Source organism: Osmerus mordax, chromosome 15 (genome assembly GCF_038355195.1).
Source record: "Osmerus mordax isolate fOsmMor3 chromosome 15, fOsmMor3.pri, whole genome shotgun sequence".
Classification (NCBI taxonomy): domain Eukaryota; kingdom Metazoa; phylum Chordata; class Actinopteri; order Osmeriformes; family Osmeridae; genus Osmerus; species Osmerus mordax.
In genome coordinates this window covers 9171048-9194317 of record NC_090064.1, presented here as the reverse complement: position 1 = coordinate 9194317, position 23270 = coordinate 9171048, and the positions used below count along the sequence as shown (strand labels likewise).

The 23270-nt window shown below is 41.3% G+C and overlaps 1 protein-coding gene across 1 annotated transcript; it reads right to left on the bottom strand.

Moving 5' to 3' along the window:
• Positions 1–18797: 18797 nt before the first annotated feature.
• On the bottom strand, positions 18798–22009 carry htr5ab (5-hydroxytryptamine (serotonin) receptor 5A, genome duplicate b). Its single transcript, XM_067252148.1, has 2 exons — positions 21284–22009; positions 18798–19130 (listed from the first exon to the last, which is right to left on the bottom strand). Exons 1-2 carry the CDS (start codon positions 22007–22009, stop codon positions 18798–18800), a joined length of 1059 nt encoding a protein of 352 aa, XP_067108249.1.
• Positions 22010–23270: the final 1261 nt, after the last annotated feature.

Below are 23270 nucleotides of genomic sequence, written 5' to 3'. Positions count from 1 at the left end.
AAACTTACAAACCAGTCATATGAATAACTGATATGAATAACTGGAAAAAGCTATTCAGAAGTAGCCAGTATTGCCTTGTTAGAAATAATAAAAGACTTATTTGTGTCAAAGACAGGACACTGTAGGCTTTATTTGTGCATATTGTCAGTACTCAGTTTCAGATACACCACATACATGTATAAATCGTAAATACAGTCACTTCCGAAGTACGTAAGGTGAAATAAGTTCAGTAGCACAGATATCCTGTAGGTCATACTATGGAGGGAGTGTAACAAGGGTGTGTTAGTCCACCAGTCCACTACCCCTTTGCTTAAGTCTCCTGGGATAATGTCAACAGCAGAAGGGGTCATTGCCCGAATGCCCTAGTATTTCAAGGACTGATATTACACGGAACAACAGAAAGTATGTTTTGCAACAATTTTCCAACGCACCACTATGATCCAATGTCCATTCAGGACAGACACTTCCCTGTAGGAGACAAACACAAACATGACTGGTTTCCCAGACACAGATTATGTCTAGTTTGGAATGAAGAAACCTATCCCCTGGATGATCTACATTGTAACTAGTTTTAAACTGGACCCTACATGGACTAACATGTTAACATTGTATTAGCTTGGCATCACCAGACCAATTCACAAAAGTGTCTGGAACCTCTAAGTTCCTTTTAAGGGGTGTTATCAAAGGATGCAGACCAAAATTCCTCTGGAAACAACTGGAAAGAATTGAATAGATCCAACCAATCAGACCAAAACATAATCCTTGTTATTACCAAAAATGCCTCAACCGCACTCCTCTGTAGGCCTCTGTCATCATATCAAACCTGCCCTATGTTAGATCAACTGTTGTAATCAACCAAGCACTATTCAGGCCAGATGGAAATCTGTCTGAATGGGAGGGTGACCATATGTTTCAGCCGGAGCAACAAAAAAACATGAGCTCACAGATTCGTCTCATGTGTTTTGGGGGAGTGGTTTAGAAGGGAGGGGGTGGGGTATTTTGGGTTGGATACTTTTAAAATCAAGTTTGGTGAGACTAACATACCCTGCCTTTAAACATCATGTTGCAAGTGTTGAATGTATTTGGTGCCCCTTTTGAACCTACTTATCTAAAAGATGGTGATTCTCTATTGTCATCATACTGTTTCTGATGAATTCGCTTGCTCTCCACTCATTTTCTATCAACTTTCTTGGCCTAACCATCAGCTGCAACCCTTGCTATTGTGTGAATGGCAACATGTAGTCATACACACTTGCAGTATTATTCACATGCATACTCATCACACATACAAATTAAAATTGCCCTATGCTATTTCAATTGAATCAAACTGTCATCACACAGGCAAATTTATGCAAAGTTTCTATGCAAAGCAAAGAAGAATTGATTGGATTATATTTAGTTGTTTAGCCAAGGGATTAACAGCAATCTAAATGTGAGTTCAAAAATATAGGCAGGTTTATTCAACATCCGCTCCAGGCACTTGAAAGTAATACCATGGGTGAACCAAATGTGCCAAATTGGCAACCAAAATTAAGTGCTGCAACTTGACCTAGAGCGAGTAAGGCACATTAGAAGGCACGTAAATCACATAAGATTTTGTTTCAATTAAGTTAAATAAAAATCGTTTTTTAAGTAATTGTTTTCGCAGCAAATGTCTCAGGGTAAAAACGCATGTTGTTGTGTTTTGTTTTGCTGTGGGTACACAGAGTAGAAAGAACTTAGTCAGGATGCTCATTTGCACTGAGGCGGTGTTGAGGCAATTACATTCTGGTTGCCTTCTACATTTTTAGATATAAAAAAACTATAAAAAGTTCCTCTTAGAATTTTTTGGGTTTTGTTTTGCTGAACATTTTGAACAAACTAAACAGCATGATTAGATCCCTATTATTTCCACAAAATAGATTGAATCCCAAATATAAAAATAAATACATTTGAGATTAATGGTTTATTATAAGCAATTACTTTTTTACCCGAGTATTTCTCACAAGACATGTGGCAAGGTCAGATAAAGTGACTCATTTGTGACTGTTTAGACATTTCTGTGGGGTTTTAAGGCATCTGTTTGTGTATTTATATAAAGGCTTGGCAAAATAACTGGGTCAACTTTAGATTTGCTTTGCTTTTGAAAGAAACATAATCACTTTCTGACTGTGTTAATAAGTGCATGGTCAAATAAATATGTCAGAGTTTCATTTCAGGGGAGCCCCTTTACAATTTGTGTACCAAATAAATCAAGCATGAAAGTATTTTGAGGGTTTGAAAAGTTTGTATGTGTCCCTTATCTCTCTTCACTAAATGCTTGGGGGTTATGTTGGGAACAAATACTGCACGTCTTACAGGATAAGAGTTGTGTTCTCTTTCACAAATGGAAATGTTAATATTTCTCCTTCTCCCATCTCTTATCTCCTCAGCGGCACTAAAGCTATGTTTGAGAGACTGTGCACAGACCCATAGCCCCTTTACACACGTTGTAAATGTTTTCAACAGACTGTCAGACACATTGTCTTGCACTTTTGACATGAAGAAAACAACATCTTACCTCATCCTCATTTTCCTCAGGCAATGTGGTTTAAGCAGATAAACAGACAACCTTATCTTGTTTTCCAACGGGACGAAGCTCTGAGGCCAGAAAAAGAAGGTGACAAATACAAAGTCATAAAGCTCAACCTGCTGTTTGCCCAACAATGTCATTTTCTCTCCCTGTGGACAAGCTGAGTACGTTTAAACTCCCGTCACAGGCAAGCAGTGCATTTTTGTTTACTCCCAAATGAACACCAGGAAATCCTGGTGTTAGAGGATAAGAGCTTTTAGCAGTTTATGCATGTGTAAGCATGTGAAGTGGAGGACCTGGGCTGACAGAATACAACATCATGATCAAATGAGCCAAACAAACTTTAACCAGGTTGGAACTAGAAAATATAGCAATATCACACCACTAGCGAGCAGAAATTGAGTGCAAGGAATTGACATTAACAAATATATTAAAACAAGCTGAAATCATGACCCCTACGCTAGCTACTGCCCTTTTAATAACCATGAAAATGATTCAGCATATCAGCAAATAGCTCCGAGCAACACGCTCTGCATGTGTCGAGGAGGCTTCTGCCTCATCACGAGATAAAGTAGGATGTTACAACACTTCAAATGAATACCAGATCAAGCACACCATAGATTATGCTGTTAGACTGTGGTGAGAACCCACCATATGAAAAGAGAGAGCCTGGAAGAGCAGATGTTAAATTGATCTATCAAACTGTAATGTTTGACAATTTTCTCCCCTCTACCCTGTTCAAAATTACGAAGGGAGACATCCTAATTCATCTTCACAGACAAGAGATGAAGACTTTAAAAAGGTTTCAACTTCATTGGCTGTTTTTTTTCCAACCCAACCAAGATTGTATTTTGCATTTCATTGCATTGCATTTCTGTGGAGCAGGGTTGTGTTATAAATAAAATCTATTCACAAGATTTAAAAAAATTATAGAATAAGAAGTATCATGTGGTTGGACACATTTTCTGTAGATACCGTAAGTTACTTTTTTATCATCTGCAAAACTGTAATACTATGAATTAGAAATATAGCAATACTGTGCGTTGTCTTATGAAGACATATTGCTAATATTAAGTACCTGCCTTTCTCATTATACTTCCATTCATCCCCCACCACTGGTTCACCAATCACAGATCCCCAATCATTTCAAAGCTCCCTTGTCGCTACCCGTCTCCCCTATCCCTCCTCCACTCCACCCCTCACACCACCTCTACACACCCTTGCTGTCTCTCTTTGACTTAATCATTGGTCCTCTATGATTGAGCCCTGTGAGATGAAAGAGCCATGAGGATTCTGGGGGGTGCAGAGGGGTATCACCCAGATGAACAAAGGCTCGCCAACGAGGCTGCAGCTCCACAGCCTGAGGGTGTGGCACAGGGACTCAATCCTCCACCCTTTTGTTCTCCACAACCGTTCAGCAGAGGGATCTCTCCAAAAGAGCAAAACAGAACACCTCCGAGCCCCATAGCAGACTGATGCAGTTCCACACTTTGCATTCGGGGCTATGTACGGAACCATTCTAGCCAAGAATCAGACACAATTGTAAAGGACTGAATGGCAACTCCCTATCTGTTTCACTGTTGGGACTCAGAAAAAGGTCAAAAGAAAAAAGATTCGCAGTCGCTTCTCTCCATTCACTCGCCTTTGAGCTTTGTCTATTCATCGAGTTATTGCAGACAGGACTCCCTGTGCTGAGTGTTAGAACACTGTTATTTATAGACATTTAGGCTATCCAGACTGATAACTGCTACTCTTATCAACAAAGCTTGTTTTCCATGATCTGCTTGAACTGCACTCCTACTCCCATAGTCAAGTTGGTTTTGTCAGTACCTCAGGATCTATTGATGTATAAATATACCTCTACAACACACCAAATACTTAACGTTTCCTAAGAGCTAAGTTTAAATGTAACGAAAGTTGTATATTTGGAAAAACATGATGAAAGTCCTGAGGAAGTACTGGCTTAGACAATTAGATACTTGTGAGCCCAAGTGACTGTTAAGGTCTGACCGTCACAGTCACCATGTCCACTATATGTGTGCACATTGTGTGCTTGTAAATAAGTCAGTGTTCAAACCTTCTCACCCCAACTCTAAAAACAACCACTAGCAAGAAGTCTGGCAACTGTCTGTTACCAGTAGCACAGATTAGAACTTCCTACCTGTGGCACCACAAACATCACACCACTCATGAGGCAATGTGAGGCAGCCCACGTCCACCTTTATATCTATGTTAATCTTTAACATGTTAACTCATAACTCCTCACAGTTATGAGGCAAGTGTTTGGCATTTGGCAGTTATTTTACAAGTGTTTCACAGAGAAACATAACTTGACCTGCTTTCAAGTGGTCTCATGGAAGTTTCGATTTGACTGTGTTAACAGTGGGGAAGAGTTCAACAAACCTTTTCCTGATAATGGTTGGGAGGATTTCAGTGGTTTATTAATGGGATGCAATCGCCTTGGGTGTGGGATATATTTGTTTGACTAAATAGATTAATAATTTTGAAATGAAAGACTCATTGTAATATATTTGTAATAATCTAAGTCAATAGTCCTATAGGTTTCAAACTTTTCTGTGAAATTTAGTGAAGGGTGAGAAAATGTATTCACCATGAAGAAAACAGGTGCAGACCAGGAATAAAATAAACAAACGTTATCTTGCTGCCCTTTTCAAAGGTGTCAAAAGGTGATGTTGTTTGATGTTTTTTTCTTTTTTTGCTCTCACGAGGAGACGGTTATTAATTAACAACAAATAGACGTATCTGCGGTTTATCATGAGAGTGATTAGCGGGAACGATAGGTGTGTGCATGGCCCTGGGAGGAAGATAAAATACGAAAACAAGTCCTAATCTACGAAGTGTAGGATGAACGTACACCCTGATGGATCAGATAGTTTACAGCATGTTATTTCTGACGTCACAAAACTTAGGATCTAAGTTTTACTGTGTCGTTATTGTTCACATTTTTATAACGTGCTGCTGGACTGTATTAATTTTTTCGTCACTCAAAACAAGGGCAAGTCTGTCCCCAGTGGTAGAGATTGATAACTGCACTCGTTTTTGACATTAAGTCTACTATGGCCTCTTACGACATGGTAGTAATAGGGATAAGTAGGCTTATTTAATTCTCAAACCATTTGCTATAATTTGAAAGTGTTATAATTTTTTATCGATCGAATCAAAATATTGACCTGTTTACGACAACATCAAAGTTTATGTGAACATGATAAGACGCAGGCATATTTATGTAGGCCTATTGACAAATCTGATTTTAAAGCATTTTTTACATGTAAATATCAAGTCATAGCACTTGTTTAAAGTAATTGCTTGGGGAAATTATAGACACTGTATCGTGCAAGATATACATTCTTCGGTTAGATGGGGACTGCATTTTAACTGCTGAAATGCTCAACTCTATGTGCTATGGAAGGGGGAGTTCAGTGGGGGAATCCATTTGTCAACCGTTACTTTGAACCAGACATTATTGTCTTAAGAAAACTACGTTGTAATAGTAATATGAGCAATTGAACAAAAGAGACGTGTAATTGGCCTACAGTTCGAGGGATGAACAGCAGAGGGCAGTGTCATTTCAGAAAAAGCGATAATATGTAGACAGACTCAACATGCACAGGCTTTTCAGTTTGAATGTAATATTTATGAGTTCATGCATAAACTGCACTGTATATATATAATAACATTGATATTTCAGAGGCAGTACATTTTGAACCAGTCTTGTGTTTTCTAATATGATTTGTGAATCCAGCAAGTTAGGACAGGTCTACTCTAGGTAGATTATCTCTCAACAGACACAGACGTGTTGCCATGGTACCAGAACAAAGACACTTGGCCTTCAGCTGCCACTCATGAAAGAAATCTCAAACATTTGATAACAGTGTTAAAACACATCCAGTCTATAGAACAAATTAAGCTGGTGTGCTACTGAAAGGGAGCTTTATTCTTGACTTTCTGAACTTAATCAGTAAAATAAAATAAAAATGACTGTGCATTTCTAATCTCCTTGAAAAATTATTAATGACATTTCAGGAGGTTGGCTCAATTGTTCTAGAGAGTAATCACTTTTGACTTTCCTTTGTTATGCCTTGTGCCTGTTGTTTGTCTGTGAGGGTTCCATCTTATAGTTCCATCTCAGTGTGATACATACAGTCACTATAGGATATGGCAGGATGACAGAGACAACAATTCTGTAAAGACAGATACATCCTCCGATTAACCCCAATTACCTCAATTTGGGTCCTATTACCAACTTTGTTGACAGTGTGGGTTCATCTTCTATGCCTTCTGTGGGCTGTATACAGTAGTTACACACAAACCTATCAACTGTGCTGCTACTTGTTATTGTCTGCAAATGGATACAGTATCTTTTGGGGGGCGCGTTTACAATGGCAATCATACCACAATATAAACAGTGTGCTACTAGGTATCATTATCCTTCCGATTGTTCCTCCCAGATCTATTTGGTGGTTTACAGGCCCCTTGTGAGTGATGAAACAACAGAGATGGTAATGGATCCAGCCTAGGTAATAATTGAGGGCAATTATTTCAGAAGTTCTCTTGTTTCGTAATTGCTATCTAATGAAATCACGACGCTGTTATACAAAGAGGATAATTTCAGGGAATATCCATATCAATAACCCTCTCTTTGCCTGGCTGTCTGGTGAATCATTCTCTTTGACGTCACCTGGCTTCAAGTAACCTAGATTTTTAGCAAAGTAAACATTGTTTTCTAATTTTTTTCACATTTTCACTTAAAAATGGGTGTGATTAGAAGAACTCCGTAAATGTAATTTTAGTCAGATAAACACGTTGAAATAATCCCAGTCTTGTGACCTTTATCATATTGAGCTCTGTCAAGAGAGAAAAGGCTAGAAGATTATAGGCATAAAAAAAAAAAACATAATTTACGTCTATCAAATGCTGCAGGAGTACATCTAAATTATTTACCAAATATACTGGTGTAATAATAATTTTTTTAAATTCAGTACTTTTTCTTTTGAGCTGTTGGTTTAATGGCATATTGTTTGACAGATTTACCCGTCTGTCCATGAGAGGAGTCATTGACCGCCCAGTGTGAACCAACAGAGCCGAGAAGAATCTTCTCCTGAGGTTATAAACCTGTTATGTGAAATCTTTTTCAATTGAATTGTCAACATGTTAGATGTTCCTCACATGAACAAAAGACTTTGAGGAAAAATCCATGCATATCATTTCACAACTAGAATCTAAAGATTTGGTTATTTATTTTGTTTTCACAATGTATGCATCATGTTTGGCTACCCGCAATGTTTGGGGCTATCTCGTTGTTATGATCAGTGACCTATGCACTTTTGTAAAACTCTCTTGGAAGTCGCTTTGGATAAAAGTGTCTGCTAAATGCATAAATGTAAATGTAAATGTAATGTAAATGTAAAGATCTTTCTTGAATAGACGAGCAGAGTTCTGTAACAGAGGCGGTTTGGAAGTCAATTTTAATTAGTGTTCATCTATAAATACATTTATTTCTCAGATGTTGGGATTGATGTGGAAAAACACAATTTAAAAGAATGTAAGGGACAGAAAGGCCTGGTGACACATGCAGTTAGGTGGAAAAAGACTACAAAAGAATAAAGCCTATACATCATCTTCACATATCTTTGAAATTCAGAATGACACAGTAAAGTAACCTTGATTGTGCACATTGTCATAAAATGATTGCAAAGACGCAAAGGATGAGCAATTGTCCTTGAAGGAGAAAGTGTAGATTGTAATAAATTAAGTTTCTTCATAGATTATTGCTAAATTAAGATGATTGTTCTTATTAATGAATTAGTGGTCATCAGAAAATCTAGATTTTACAAGCAAAAGAACAGTAATCAACAAAATGATCAAATTAGTTTAATTTATAGGAATTATATGCTCTGTCTAAATGTCTAATAAGCACTACTTTGCATTCCCTAGATGTGATTTAAAAAAAAAGTTTACCAGGACATCATCTATCCACATCATGTAGCTACATACCATATTCCATCAAATGTTTATGCTAGTCAAGATGATCATGCTGTGAATGTGTCAGACTCTTATATAAATTATGACATCAGCATGCCTTCAGAGTATCCTAAAAGGGAACTACTGTAGTAGCAAGTAGAAACTTGAAAATGTGTCCGCAAATCATAAATGTATGATACACAGCCAATCCACACATGAGCAGCCTTTAGCTCCCCAAGCAAGTGCATATGTTATGTTCTTTGATCCTTTATTACAACTCCTGGAGGCTGTAGACCCAATTTAGTCAGGTAGCCTGTCACTCTCCATAACAGTAACTTCATGGCCACATCAATCTCCACCCCTTTTAATTTGTGAGGATTGAAAGTCTGAGTCAATGTGCCTTTACCTGTTAACCAGTTAGACTGCTATTTTTCCATTGTCTCGTCCATCAGTGTGTCCATGCGTCCATTTCTCTGTCTGTCTATCCAGCCAGCCAGAAATCGAGCCAGGCAACCAGGCAGCGCATGAAACATCATCAACAGGTGCAGGGATTTGATACTTTTGATCTCTCCTCAGGGGGCAGTCATGTGACACTAGGATTATCTCACACTCGTAGGCTTTGAGCCATTTGCCTCTGTGCTGTCTTTGTGACCCATTCAAATCCTTTAGTGCTTTTCTTTCTTCTGTTGTTTTGAACCATTGCTGGCTGGGACACTCTGTACACGAGCAAATGACGTCAACCAGGAAACACACACCAGCGCAGAACTGCATTGTGACCATGACATCACGAAACATATCTTATTATTCTCTAAGGATCCAGTTTGAATGGTGTTGACACATTGTTTTGAGTTACTACTATTATTAACTATGGTATTCCTCCTGTACACACACAAAATAAATAATAATTCAGCTGTTACGATTAGCATGAACACGTTTGGTGGAAGGCTTTGGCCTACCATGGTAACAGGAGCCAAAAAAAGCATTTCTTACAAGATGCTTCTCTGCCTGTTTGAACAGACACCAGTCTGCCAGTGTGTATGTATGTGCGTGTGTGAAAGGAAAGGAGTGTGTGTCGGTTTGTGTGTCACTCCAGAGTCATAAACTATGTTAGTCACACTGAGAACCAGATGGATCCACCATGCATCTCAGAGCCAACACAATAGACTTTTATCTTGAATTTTAAACAAGCATCTGTCTGTTAGTTATTGTTGTAGGGTATTTACAAGATAGACAAAAGTAGGACCATCATGATTATTTTAACGAAAAAGTAAAATACATATTTAACATTAGTAAACCACAGTCGACCAAGTCAACAAATGTCATGTTATTGTGAGCCTGAATCAACACACCTTCATAGCTGCTTAGTTGCTTCAAAGTTGTGTACAGTTGCACGAAAACTGATGCTTAAATGTATATAATGATACTTAATCAGCACTGACCTTTGGCTAGAGTCTGTCTCCTGGGTGTAACTGGGTTTACAAGAACACAGCAGAATATAGTTTGTCAGGTCTGAAAGGTGAGACATTTGGCTAGTACCCTCATCAGACAAACATGCTGAGAGCTCTTTCATGTAATCCCCAACTGTAGTCGTCACATTCAGAAATGAATCTAACCTAACCCTATTCCGCTGTGCTTTGTTTTGTTTATGATTGTTGAACGATAGTCTGGCACTCTAGTTCACAGCTTGGTCTCAAATTGTCCTGCAATTAATTTCTTCTTTCTTCTTCTATGTGTACTTTTAGATTTACCTTTATCAACTGTCACTCCTCACCACACACCTCTCTCCTTCCGGCATGGTGGTTGCTGTGGTTACACTGGGTACATTTATGCTGCCATTTTATTCTCTTTTCCTGTATAATTATCAGTTTTCCTACATTTTTCCACACACCACTTAGATTCTATAATCTTTCTAGTTTTTCTGATGACATGGTACTGTAAGTAATAGTATTTAAATCTCACAAAAGGTGAGTGATCACGAATGCCTCCTATTTCTCAATGAGTTCTGATGTAGTTTATCAAAGTGAGCACAACTGCTCACTGTGTGAGATCAAATATCACACACATGCTCTTGGTCTCGTCTGCTATCCTAACATTTGCCTTTGATATTTTGTAGGTATGTACGAGTTTGTGTGCGTATGTGAAAGATGTGTCAGAAAGCTTGTGAAAGAAAAAGACAAAGGTAGAAGGACAGAATGGAACAGAGTATGTGTTGTGTCTGAATGTAGCCGCATCATTTCTGACCCCACAAGCCATGTAACCATCAACAATGTTGGAGCCCACAGTTGTTAGTCCCATCCAATAATCACACAATTGGCCTGTTTGGCAAACAGCAGACTATGCATGGCTTTCCATCCTAAATGTTTCTTTTTCTTCCAGTGTCAATTTTCCCACATTATCGGTTCCACGAGTGTGCTTTGGAGACAGTAAGAGTGGCATGGCTGTTTGAAGTGCTGTTCTTCTTGCATCTTTCAATCATGTGTTCCTTTACACCGTTATGCTGTCTTTGATTTACTTTTGTTGCAAATATGTATGTGTTTGTTTTCTGAGGATAATAGTCTCAGTAATGAGAGGAAATAATTTACATCTTTTCAGGTGATAGTTGGCATTTAATGGCATTGGCTGAGTAAATAATTTTGTGTTGTGATGTAAGAATTTGGCTGGAAAATAATTTGAGATTTAATGAGTTCCACAAATGATAGAAATGGCAGTACACTTCTGTTAACGTACTCTCCCTAAACCATATTTACATCTAATTGGGGTGCCGGCTGTTTAAAACCCTGCCGTACATCCAGCATGTCATTACAACAAGCCATCTGCCTCTGGGGAATCAAGTTTGATAGACTGTTCTGCCAGCAGGAAATGGAGTCAGTGACATCAATTCCCCTTGTGTTGTTCCCCACCTGAACAGCTGGGGGTGTTTAGGTGGGGAACACAACATGTGTTGTGCAAGCCAACAAGTTTGAAGTAAACAACTTGCGGCAGGCACATACCGACACACATACCCCTCTACCACTCCACACACACACACACACACACACACACACACACACACACACACACACACACACACACACACACACACACACACACACACACACACACACACACACACACACCAAGGCTGTAGCCAAGGAGTCAACATTGGGGGTCCCCCCCCCCCAGAAGCTTTTGGCATTTTGAAATATTACAAACATCACTAACACACTAACACATTGTTATATATAGACAAGTCCAGATATTGTGGCTAAGGTTTCTTCCTCTTGTCATATCTCCTGCATTTCAGGGCAGGGCTGTATTGTGTCTTGCCAAGAAATGCACCCCCTGCTAACTCTGACTAGGAAAGTGCCACATGCATGAAACTTACTCTGAGTACTCATACTACTCCCCTCAATGTACAGTAACAAACATTTGATGGTAGGATATACAGAACATAAATTACATGGAGGTGCATTTCAGGGCAGGTCTCATTTTCCATTTGATGTAAATGCGATGCACCCCCTGATAACTTTGACTAGAAAAGTGCCACATGCATGAAACTTATTCTGGTTACTTATACTACACGCGAGGGGGTGCTTTTCTAGGCGGGGGTGCATTTGTGGACACAACAACGCTCAGCCATCTGACCCCCCAAATTGGACACAACAATATCCTGGCTACATTTGTCAGTCAGGCTAGCCATCATCTGGTCTGCATTTGTTTGCATTTCCCAGAGCTCAGTGTGAAATCTAATTTGGCCAACCACCTTAAAAAGTCTCAGATCAACAGCAGATAGACACGGAAAACTGCCAAACCATTCACAACACACAGACCCTCGAACACACGTCCATGCATACAGAGTACACACAGTAGGCACAAGCACTCACACCAACACAGCTGAAAAACTGAGAAAAAGAGGACAATATACGAACACACTCACAAAGACACAGAGATGTAGGGAGAGAGTGTCCATCGCTGGAAGATGTTAGGGAAACAACGTAATTCAGATTATGGGAATTCAATTGAGCATCCCAGACCAGCTTTAAGAGCCTCATGTAAGTTCCAGGCCCTGGGTCTGTATCGGTTAGGCTTGGTTATGCAGCACACAGAATATAGACCAGAGAAAGGAGGTCTGTCATAAAGATGGTGGTGTTCAACCACTGTTATTCTAACTGAAACTGAGCACAAAATAAAATCATCCACCAACAGCAAACAGCAGTTGTGAGACGGGGAGTCACGAAGGATTATGGTGGGCGAGAGATTGTCTGCGTTTCCAAATATATATTCTGTGTGCGCGCGTGTGTTCCTGCGCGTGCATGTGTACAGACCATAACAAGTACCTGCAGCCAGTAAAACCTGCAGCCAGTGAAGCTAGCTTTTCAAGGATTGGTAGCTTCGGATAAACAACAAAGGAGCTGCCAGCAACGGTGCAAGTGCCGTTCCAATCCCCGGTGCTTTACGGAGATTAGCGGAATCATTTAGCTCACTCATCTTGTTACGACGGATGAGAACCATGAAGAAAAGATGCAGCTTTTCTGAGTTTTGACAGATTATTATTTTCATCACAGTCAACAGTGCCAGGAGGAATGTATGAAGCGGAAAGTCCCCATGCACACACTGAGAGCCGGAAAGTGGGCCTGAGCAAAAGTTAAAGCTGATTTAAGTTCATGCTTCTGTCTCAAATTAATATGACATTTTATTTGATCGACATCCAATATTGTACAATATGCATATTTAAACAAATGTTCTCCCACATACTTCTTATTGATTTAAATTGTTGAAGGCCTTTCAGGGCAATGATCAACTTTAATCAAATTAAATGTAGGCTAGAGACACTAACACATTCTCTGGGCTCTTACAATGCTGCATTCTACAGATTCATGAGGTGTTTTCAGGTTGCATCGCCCAGTGTGAATGCGCTGCTGGATAGCTGTCTGAGTATAGATGAAATGCATGAAATTGAAAGCTGTCAAAGTGTCATCGATGCTCTCTGCTTGACAGATACTCTGCAGGCACAGTTCGCCGCGTGAGTCCTCAATCTGAATTCAATAGAACCATTTTTTGAAACTAATTTACAGAATAGCTTGAGATAAAACGTGCAAACGTTGTTAACGGTCGCTTTCCCATTTCATGGACTACGTATTCCTTCACTGTTTTAAATAGGCCGATGTGCAGAAAAATGCAAGAATATAGGCCTACTATGGAAAGGAAATGGAAAGAACAAGAACGTTGCCTGTACTATAGCAGGAGGCGGTGGGCAGCAATAATTGGCGCCAAATGCAGTTTTGACCTTGTTGAACGCAGCCACCTGCTACACATATCATATACCGCTCGCTGATCTGGACCTTATATTTCTGAACTCCAAGTAGAGGGACAGGTAAAATCGCACGTTCTACACATATGCCAGATGGCCCATTTACTAGTTAGGCTACTTATTGACGAATTGAATTTCGTCAACTTGCAATTTGCAACCATTGCCTTCCAAAAGCTCCCATTGCAAGTCATGGATTTGGCCACCAACTTTGCACAGGTGTTAAGCAGCGGGTTATGGTGCCTGTGGTTACAGGTTTGGTACTCAGGATGTTGTGCTGTTTGCTAGTAGTTATGTTTTCTTCACCTGTCTTTTGGCTCAGCAGTTCAATACCGTTAAATCGATGCCTCACAGAGTAAATGGATCTGACATGACTGGATTGGTGAAAACAATACAGTTCAGTCCCTGCTTGCCACTGGATCCAAGTTATGCACATGCAACACAAGGAAATACAGTACAACATACATACATTACAGGTTTCCAGTAGGCACATTTCTAGAACATTCAAAATGTGCCAAACTCATACATTCAACATGACACAAGAGGTCATGTTCTTTAGATTGGACTGTTTGGTTGTTGAGATGGTTCAGTAGATTCATCCAGTTCTGCTAACCCTAACCCATCAGGACATCCTTGGTCTGTATTATCTGCGTAAGCACCTCGTCTTAGCATCGTACAAATCAAAAGTCACGGCAATCAGCTCAGGGGTTTAATCACATTCAGTACATCTTATTCATATTCTAATGCTTTCGGATCTTCAGGGGAATTCAAACTAAAAAGCATTCACACTTCAACGGGCCTATCATTTATTTCATGATAAGATGGCATGGTCTGCACACATCATCAGAGTTTAAAGTGGTTCACTCAATAAAAAGCTCTCGTGTTGACGGAAGTTGATTGAAATGTCAGAAGCCTTACGGCTGAACTCTGCTAACTGTGGGTTCTCGCTGCAAGGGATTTGCAAGTTTTCCCAATTAAATGTCAATGTACAGTAGGCTCAAATAGAAATGTGGTGAAGAATCTCAAGGTGGTGAGCAGTGGAAGCCCTTTAAGCAGACAGGAAAATACCAAGTTTGGCAGTACTGACCTCTATGCAAAAGCCAACCATTTAGGTAACTGCTGAATTTTGGGCAGCCAAAATACTCATGCCCACAAAGTAGCATTTTTGGGAGTGCAGCACAGTCAAACACTTCTCCCAGTTAGTGGGTATGGAAGAAATGTGACCTGTTTGGGACATTTTAGTGGCTTGAACCGGTGCATACTGTTAAGTACCTGCCCTCCACGTACAGTTGCCTCTGCTGTTGATGTCTCTTCCAGTGATGTGGATTGTTGGTCAGAATAGTCAGAAAGCAAATTGGCTTGCATACTGCTAAATATTCTACTTGTACACAAGAGCATACCAGTCCAGACAGAGATACCTTCCTTCCCCCCCACACTTTACGTTGCTCCTATGTGGCTGGGACAAAAAAACAAATGAATACACAAAAATATTGTATAACCTACACAAATACTTTATGCAACATTTTTAAAATGTACCTGATATGAATTTATTCATGACAGAATATGCAAATTATGCTCAATAAATCATATGTCAGATGGTGAATCTATTTTTCATTGTTTGTGTGACTAGAATGTAAAACAGGTTTGAAGAGAGTTGGAGGTGTAAAGGTGGTGAGCAAAGACTAGTAGATAAATCTGCCTCTATCCAAGGTGCTCACATTCAATGTCACCTATTTCAACCATTGGTAGTGGAAAATCAAAGCTTAATCATTTCTTGCAATAGCACATTCCGTCTTCAACTAAATAAATCTCTTCCTAAATCTATGATGAAAAGAGGTACCCAGTTGACCTTGCCAATAGTAACATCTGTGATTTAATGGACAAAGCAGATATGTCCTAAAGGCATACAAAGTGTAACTGGTAAGCTGCACGTGAAAGATGGCTGACCTGTTGAAGGTGGAAACAAGGATAGTTTAAATGTAAAAAAGGAAGAGGCGCTTTGCCAGACATACTGTGGTCATTCAAGCATTTAACCACAATCAAATTCTCCCCTGTACATCACTTAGGATCAAAGCATCTGATGAATGCTTTATAATGGTAGTGCTCACTCACGCGCATGCATGCACACACACACACACACACACACACACACACACACACACACACACACACACACACACACACACACACACACACACACACACACACACACACACACACACACACACACACACACACACACACACACACACACACACACACACACACACACACACACACACACAGTGTGTGACCGCGGTAGATGAAAGTCCTCAGAAGGAAACTAAAGTGCAAGCAGGTGTCAGAAGAACTCTCCGTCCTCCAGTTTCTTAATTGGGCAGTTGAAGTAATGACCAGTCTGATTACATCATTTTTTACATATCTTGAAGTAACCAAACACCTGCCAATCCTGGCCATGCGCCTATGCTCTCCGGAGCCAAAATAAAAAAATACTCACTGGTCTGTGCATAAAATGTGTTTTTCAGCTTTGTAAAGGTCCCTGCACTGTGATTTTCTCATGTCGATTTACCACAAATTACTGAGGTATAAAATGTAAATGAAAATGATCTGAAGACAAGAGAGAAGCACTCTATTTCTCCCGTACCAGGGGAATATTTCTCCTACGAGCTTTGCATGCATATCTCTTTGTTGTTTTTCTCAGTTCACACGTGTGGGGGAACCGTAATGCCCAAGTGGCTAGAGACACCATGAAGGCTTTCTTGAAATGTCATTGGAAGGTTCAGCACAAGAAGCATCTAAGATGCTCTACAAACATTCAGTATTCATGTAAATTGCTGGTCTCGAAGACAATTATAGTTCATGAGAGTTTAACACATACATAAAAGAACATGTAGGGTCAAACAAAACACACGCACACACTATTTCACCCATGCACGAAGACACAGTCCATTTGTGGTGGGAGCGTCGTAGCATCTCACAAAAGCAGAACAGTGTGTTTCCTCAGAGTGAAGTGAAGAGGCACATTTTCCTTGCAGATTGAGAACAAATAGCTTCCCTTTACTCTGTGTTGTTGTTGTTCATACTGCTCTCCTTCTCTCTAGTTTTTCTCTCTCTCTTTCGTCTTCATTGCTTTGAAATATAAAAATGAAAAACCAGTCAAGGATGACTGTACAGAGTGGGGCATTGGCTCAGATCCAACAATCTTGTGCACCTGACTGGACAACCCGACCCCGGAGTTTCCCTTCCCTTCTTCCGTTCCTCACTGGGGTGAGAACTCACAGTGCATCTTTGATGTGGAGATGTGAGTGTCTGCCTGAGAGAAGGGCAGCCAAGGGTTGCACTGCGTCCTGCCCCGACTTTTCTGTAGTTGACTGACTTGCTCACACATACACACACACACACACCGACTTGTTAACACACACACGCTGACTTGCTCACGCACACCCCCCCCCACACACACATGCTGACTTTACACATACACTAACATTTACACACCCACCAATGTGCTCCAACACATGCATACACACCCAAGTCCAAAGCCATGCATGCACTCATATAATGGACTCAGACGAACACACACCTGTCAGTACACACACACAGCAGACATGTTTTGCACTCACACATCTATGTAAACACGTGCACACACACACACACACGTGCACACACGTGCACACACACACACACACACACAAACACACACACACACACACACACACACACACACACACACACACACACACACACACACACACACACACACACACACACACACACACACACACACACACACACACACACACACAACCATTACCTTCAAGAGGGAAAGGCATCTTCAGGGGATTCGTTTTCTGGAAGGGTAGTGGCTGTTTTGCATTTCCTGTGCCATGTGAAGCTATCTTGGTGTGATAAGTGACTAATCAGCTGGCCCCAGGCAACGTGAGAAGGGGAAAAGAGATTAGAGGCTATTTAAATGAGTCCACAAGAGAGCTCATGGGTTCTCCCTTCATTGCCATTGTCATGCGTATCATCACCATCATCATCCTCATACTCTAGCTGGTTGAAATTATTTACCTAGTAGCCACATGATAATAGCAGAACAGAGGACAACCATATGCATCCTTTTTGATTGCAATTTCTTTATACTCACACGTTATTACACGCCGGATTAACCACATTTTATGAGTTGGAACTTTCCTTGATTTCTGCTCTCAGTCTCACTCAGACAAGAATTAAATTAGACCATCCACTGTATAACTCAAGCTTATGTCTTTATTTCAGGTAATTCCACTACATGATATTAATTTTCTGATGGTGAAATACAGCAATCGTGCTTTATCAGTTATTTTGAATCCTTTTCAAAGTAATCACAATGATATGGGATTTCTGTTTCCAAACACGTTTCACCACTACTTTTTAAATTACTTTTTGAGTCACAAATCATACTATCCCTGGTCAGTGAGACAGATAATGTATATTTCTAAGGGAGAATGCAGCCCACAAATGACAGTTTAATCCCCATGTGGTCCTAATTATTGGATCAAAGAAGAGTTACCCAGCACCTCCCACTCACTGCTATTTCTGTTGCATCCATTAAATCACAAGATTAAAGTGTTGTTGTGAGAGATAGAATGAGCATTTCGTTTAGTCTCCATACAAGCATCCAGTGAGAAAGGCTGTTGTCAGATGTCCTTCGGTCCTTTTTGAAAAACGTATTGTTCCTGCTTGGTGCTCACATCTTTGTCTGTGAGTCCGAAGTTTTCAAACACTTCAGAAACGTAGCACCTAGTACGTCCAGGTACGTCTTTGCACATGCTACTTGCCGATTTCCTTTGACGCTCAGATCCCCCAGAATGCGCTCGTGTTTTGGAGATGTAAAGCTAAAAAGCAACAAATATCGAACGCGTGTGGCGTTAGTGGAGGCCTGCGACATTACATCTTAAGCCCATCTCCAGGTGTCCGTGAGGGGGGGGGGGGGGCTCATCGCTGGCGAGAGAACAGGTTCCTCAGAGCGTTGTTGTAGTTCTTGTTGAAGGCCGTGTAGATAAGCGGGTTGAAGAAAGAGTTGGAGTAGCCCAGCCAGAGGAAGATGCTCTTCCAAATGGGCGGGATGTTGCAGGAGCAGAGGGGCACGATGAGCTCCGTGATGAAGAAGGGGATCCAGCAGAGGACGAAGACCCCGATGAGGATGCCCACCATGAGAGCCGCCTTCTTCTCCTTCTGCTCGCGCCATGTGTCGCCGTCCGTCTGGAATGTCACGGTAGCGTGGCGGACGGTGAACACCATCTGGGGCTGCCGGGAGGCCTCCTTCACCTGTCAATCACACCATCAGCCTGTCAGGAAATCATTCCGCCTATCTGTCAGTCAAGGAACATTACAAGGGATGTACATTGGTATAAAAGAACCAACCGATCAATCAATTAAAAGCATCTGCACGATGGAAATCTGGCAAGCGAAAAATAAACACCATAGCGAGCACTCTTGGCATCGACCGCATTTTTGACCGCCCTCACAGAGGGCAAAACTGTAGCACAAAATGAACAAATACATAAATAAATGCCTTCAAATGTAAAACCTTCTGCCTCTCGTGAAGCTCCTCAGTCACCCACCCACACATCGGTTTCTAAGTCATGTCTCCTTCAAGCGACCGTGGTAGCTCTTTCAGACCTGCAATATGTCTTCTGAACCACACTCCCCTGCCACGGGAAAACAAAAACGTAACCGATTTGCTGAGCTGCTCGTCTTAAAATTCAGTGAGTACATTCATGTGTGTTTGCGTGCACACCATGTGAACACAACAAACTGTGTGGCCAGTATGTGTGCGTGAGACGGCGCTGGTTAGGAGTGGGAGTTGAGGGAATGCTCAGTCAAATCATCGCAGATCAGTTGATCTTGCAGAACGGGGTGGACAAGTCAAGAAGGATGATCCTCAAAGAAAGAGTATGGAGAGAACCAAACCATACATTTTTGGCAGGAGAGAACGTGTTTTATACTGTTGAAGGTACACCCAAAGGACAAGAACTGGGGATTTGTCTGAGTCCTGAGTCTTTTTAGTTGAAATGTCAGACATTCAAAGACGTCAGAATGTCTTAACCTGTCTTGAAAGCATTTCCATGTCACCCAAATATGAAATCCTGAGGAGGCAAGACTCCCCTGGCATCAGCACGGCACCTATAATGTTTCTGCAGGGCAGAAGTTCAGAGTGTTTCACCATACTGCCTCTATTCATGGTCTGATGAATCGTTTTGTCCGGGGATTTGTAGACTCTTCAAGTCACAACCCTGCTGTCTGGGCTTTTAACTGGACTGAAAGCATGCAGGCTTTTTTTTTGTTTATCCCTCTTCGATAAGTTATTTATATAAATAACCTGACAGGGTATTTGATGAGCTGTGGTGATGTAACTTCATTGGTATACAGTAGCATATTTATTACTCCTTTTATTCATTCCTTTATTTAGTTATTCATTCGCTTCTAAATGCAATCCAAAGGGATTCTACAAATAAACATCCAAGCCTAATTCGAAACCTCCAATCCGTAACTACAGTATTCTCTGTAGTTCAACAAGTGCATAAACAAAATGCCCACAGTAGCTTCTCAGCATTTTGTATTTAGACATTCTTTCCTTCATCTTTTTCAAGCTGGCTGCATCCAAACCCACCCTCCTCACCGAGGATGTTGCATCAGAATGCTACAGGATATTACAGCCACGAAGAATGTCAACAAGAGAGGGTGCAAGGCAGGCAGGAAGTTCCTGCACAGTCTGTGCACAGGATGAAATGGCCTGATTGGAAGTGTTTGCTTGGTCTTATCAAGGGTGGTCGGAGGCAGGGCGTCAGATGATTAGAAGGAAGCTCCACAGTGAACAAGGTGCTGCGGTCCCAGGCATCGTTAAAGACGATGGTATTTATAGACCTGCGCTTGCCAGCAGGCATTAACAAGGTGGCCGTGTTGGTTCCGGCGGTGGGGGTGGTTTTACTTATGTCTGTCTTCATTACTTTTTTTCTTCCCTCCCTAAAGCTATAAAATGGTTTCTCTGTCTGTTTATGTGCTCGTGTCTGTGGGCTTCTGCTTATGTAGGTTTCAGAAGGTCAATAATAATGAGTTATTCCATATAGAATATGGCAGGTAAGAGAGAGAGAGAGTAAAGCACCATTCACACAACACAATGAATTGGGAGTCTGAACGGCATAAACATAACTAAGATCTGTAGCTTAGTCCGCAATATGTTTTCTGTCACTTGGTCTGTGCGATAAGGCAATACAATCTAAAACAACGATGGGTGATCTAATGAGTTCCTGACATCCTACCGGACAAACAACATCAACGTTTACAGATAGATAATGGGAGAAGTACACAGCCGACAGTTAACTTACTGTTGTGTTTTCAGTACTGATATCGGCCTACATGTTTTCAAAAAATGATCAACAAAAACCAAGAATCCACACAGGCAAGATCTACCGAGATACAATGTGAATCTCAATCACCTCAGCCATGGGCGTGATGGTGTTGTTCTTGCGCGAGCCGATGCGAAACTTGGCAGCCTTGTAGATCTTCCAGTAGACAAACAGCACCACACACAGCGGCAGGTAGAAAGCTCCGAAGGTGGAGAAGATGGTATAGGAGGGATCCTGGCTCACCTGGCATTCCAACGCGTCCTCAGAGTAAGTCTCCCCCCAGCCAAAGAGCGGCGACAGGGAGATGACCGAGGACAGAAGCCAGGTGAGGGCGATCATCACGTTGGAGATCCTCTTCCTGGTTTTCAGAGTGTATTCCAGGTGCCTGGTGATCGACCAATAGCGGTCCAGGGCGATGGCGGTGACGTTCCAGATGCTTGCCGTGCAGCAGAGGACGTCGAAGGAGATCCACACCTGGCAGAGGACCCTGCCCAGTTTCCACAGACGCCCGTTCAGCTCGTGGACCAGGCTGAGGGGCATCACCAACGCCGCCACCATCACATCAGAGATTGCCATGGACGCCACCAGGTTGTGGGGCACGCGGTGGAAGGTTCGTACCCTCAAGATGGTCAACAGCACCAGGAGGTTCCACACGAACGTGGCCACCACCAGCATGGCGAGCAGCGTGAGCGTCAACACGCTGAACACGGAGAAGGGACGGTAGAAGTTGCCAGAGCCCAGGCCGTCCAAGGTGTCGCTGATGTTGGAGCTCACGCCGCTGGCGTTGGGGTGTGTCATGGTCGGCACCTCCTGGTCACTCACGGCTCTGGTGCTTGCGGAGTGCAGTCCGGTAGCACTGCCACAAGGGACACTTCCGACAGGCACATTCTGCTGCGGAAGGCAGGGGGTGAAGGAGAGAGTGAAAGAGGGGTAGAGGAGGGAGAAAGGATAGGCAGAGGGGAAAAGGATATGACAGAATGAGAGAGAAAGAAGAAACTAAGCATAAGAGTTATTTGTTTAGACAAAACAGGCCCCACAAGAAAACAGGACATGGATTGTGGAGTAGATCACTGAGCAGAAGCCGTTCAGTGTCTCCTTTCAACAGTCACGTAACCGACCTACAACTTTTATGAGTGATTTCACTCACTGTTAATAAGACTCCAAGGAAGAGCAGAGCAGAGAATGAGCAGACAATGAGAAAAGCTTGAATGAAACTCAATTCAAAGTCAAAGACAGAAATTACTGCTGACTGTGCCAATTTAACTTTTCTATATCAGTTCATGCAAACAATGAAAAATCGTCCAAGCCTATTTGGACATGAAAGTAAATATGTTGGCTGGTTAGTGTGGAGCAAACTGTACAAACATTGTTGTATTCAATTCAATTTTGGGGGGAAAGAAAATGAGTGACAATACACAAATCATGTCCAGACAGATCTGGTGTAATTACCTCGCATCTGCTTCCCTGCGAGTCTCAATATACTTTCAAGGATTATTAAGATGTTTATCTTTTATGACGCACATGCACCCCATGAACATTAGACCACTACTGACTTCCATGAGCAGACTTTTATCATATCTACTTCTCATTGACTGGCGTGTTACACTTAAAGAAAAATTGTTTGATAGGTATTGGTTTTATAGGTATTGGTTTTGTAGTCGCTTTCTATTTTAGATGTAGATCTTTGTTGATTCATCCATACAACCATTCTCAAGAAACCTGTGGCAGAAGAGTGTTAGTATTTTTAACAATGCTTTCGGGAAAGACTCCACTTTCATCAAAATCAGCAACAACATGTTCTACTGAGATGTACAATGTTCTTTAAAACCGAAAGTATAGTTAGTGCTTAATGAACATGCAAGACCACGGCAACCGGTTGCTAAGCAGGAGGCCTGAGTGACTTTGACACATCTGGTCCATAATATCACAAAAAAAGCAATGGCAGGCTATGATTTCATTGCCATATGAAACCCTAATTGAGTGAGCGTTGTATTAGAAAAATGAATCAATATGATACTATTCTTATGTCTGTACTCTCGCTAACAACATTGTTAGTTGC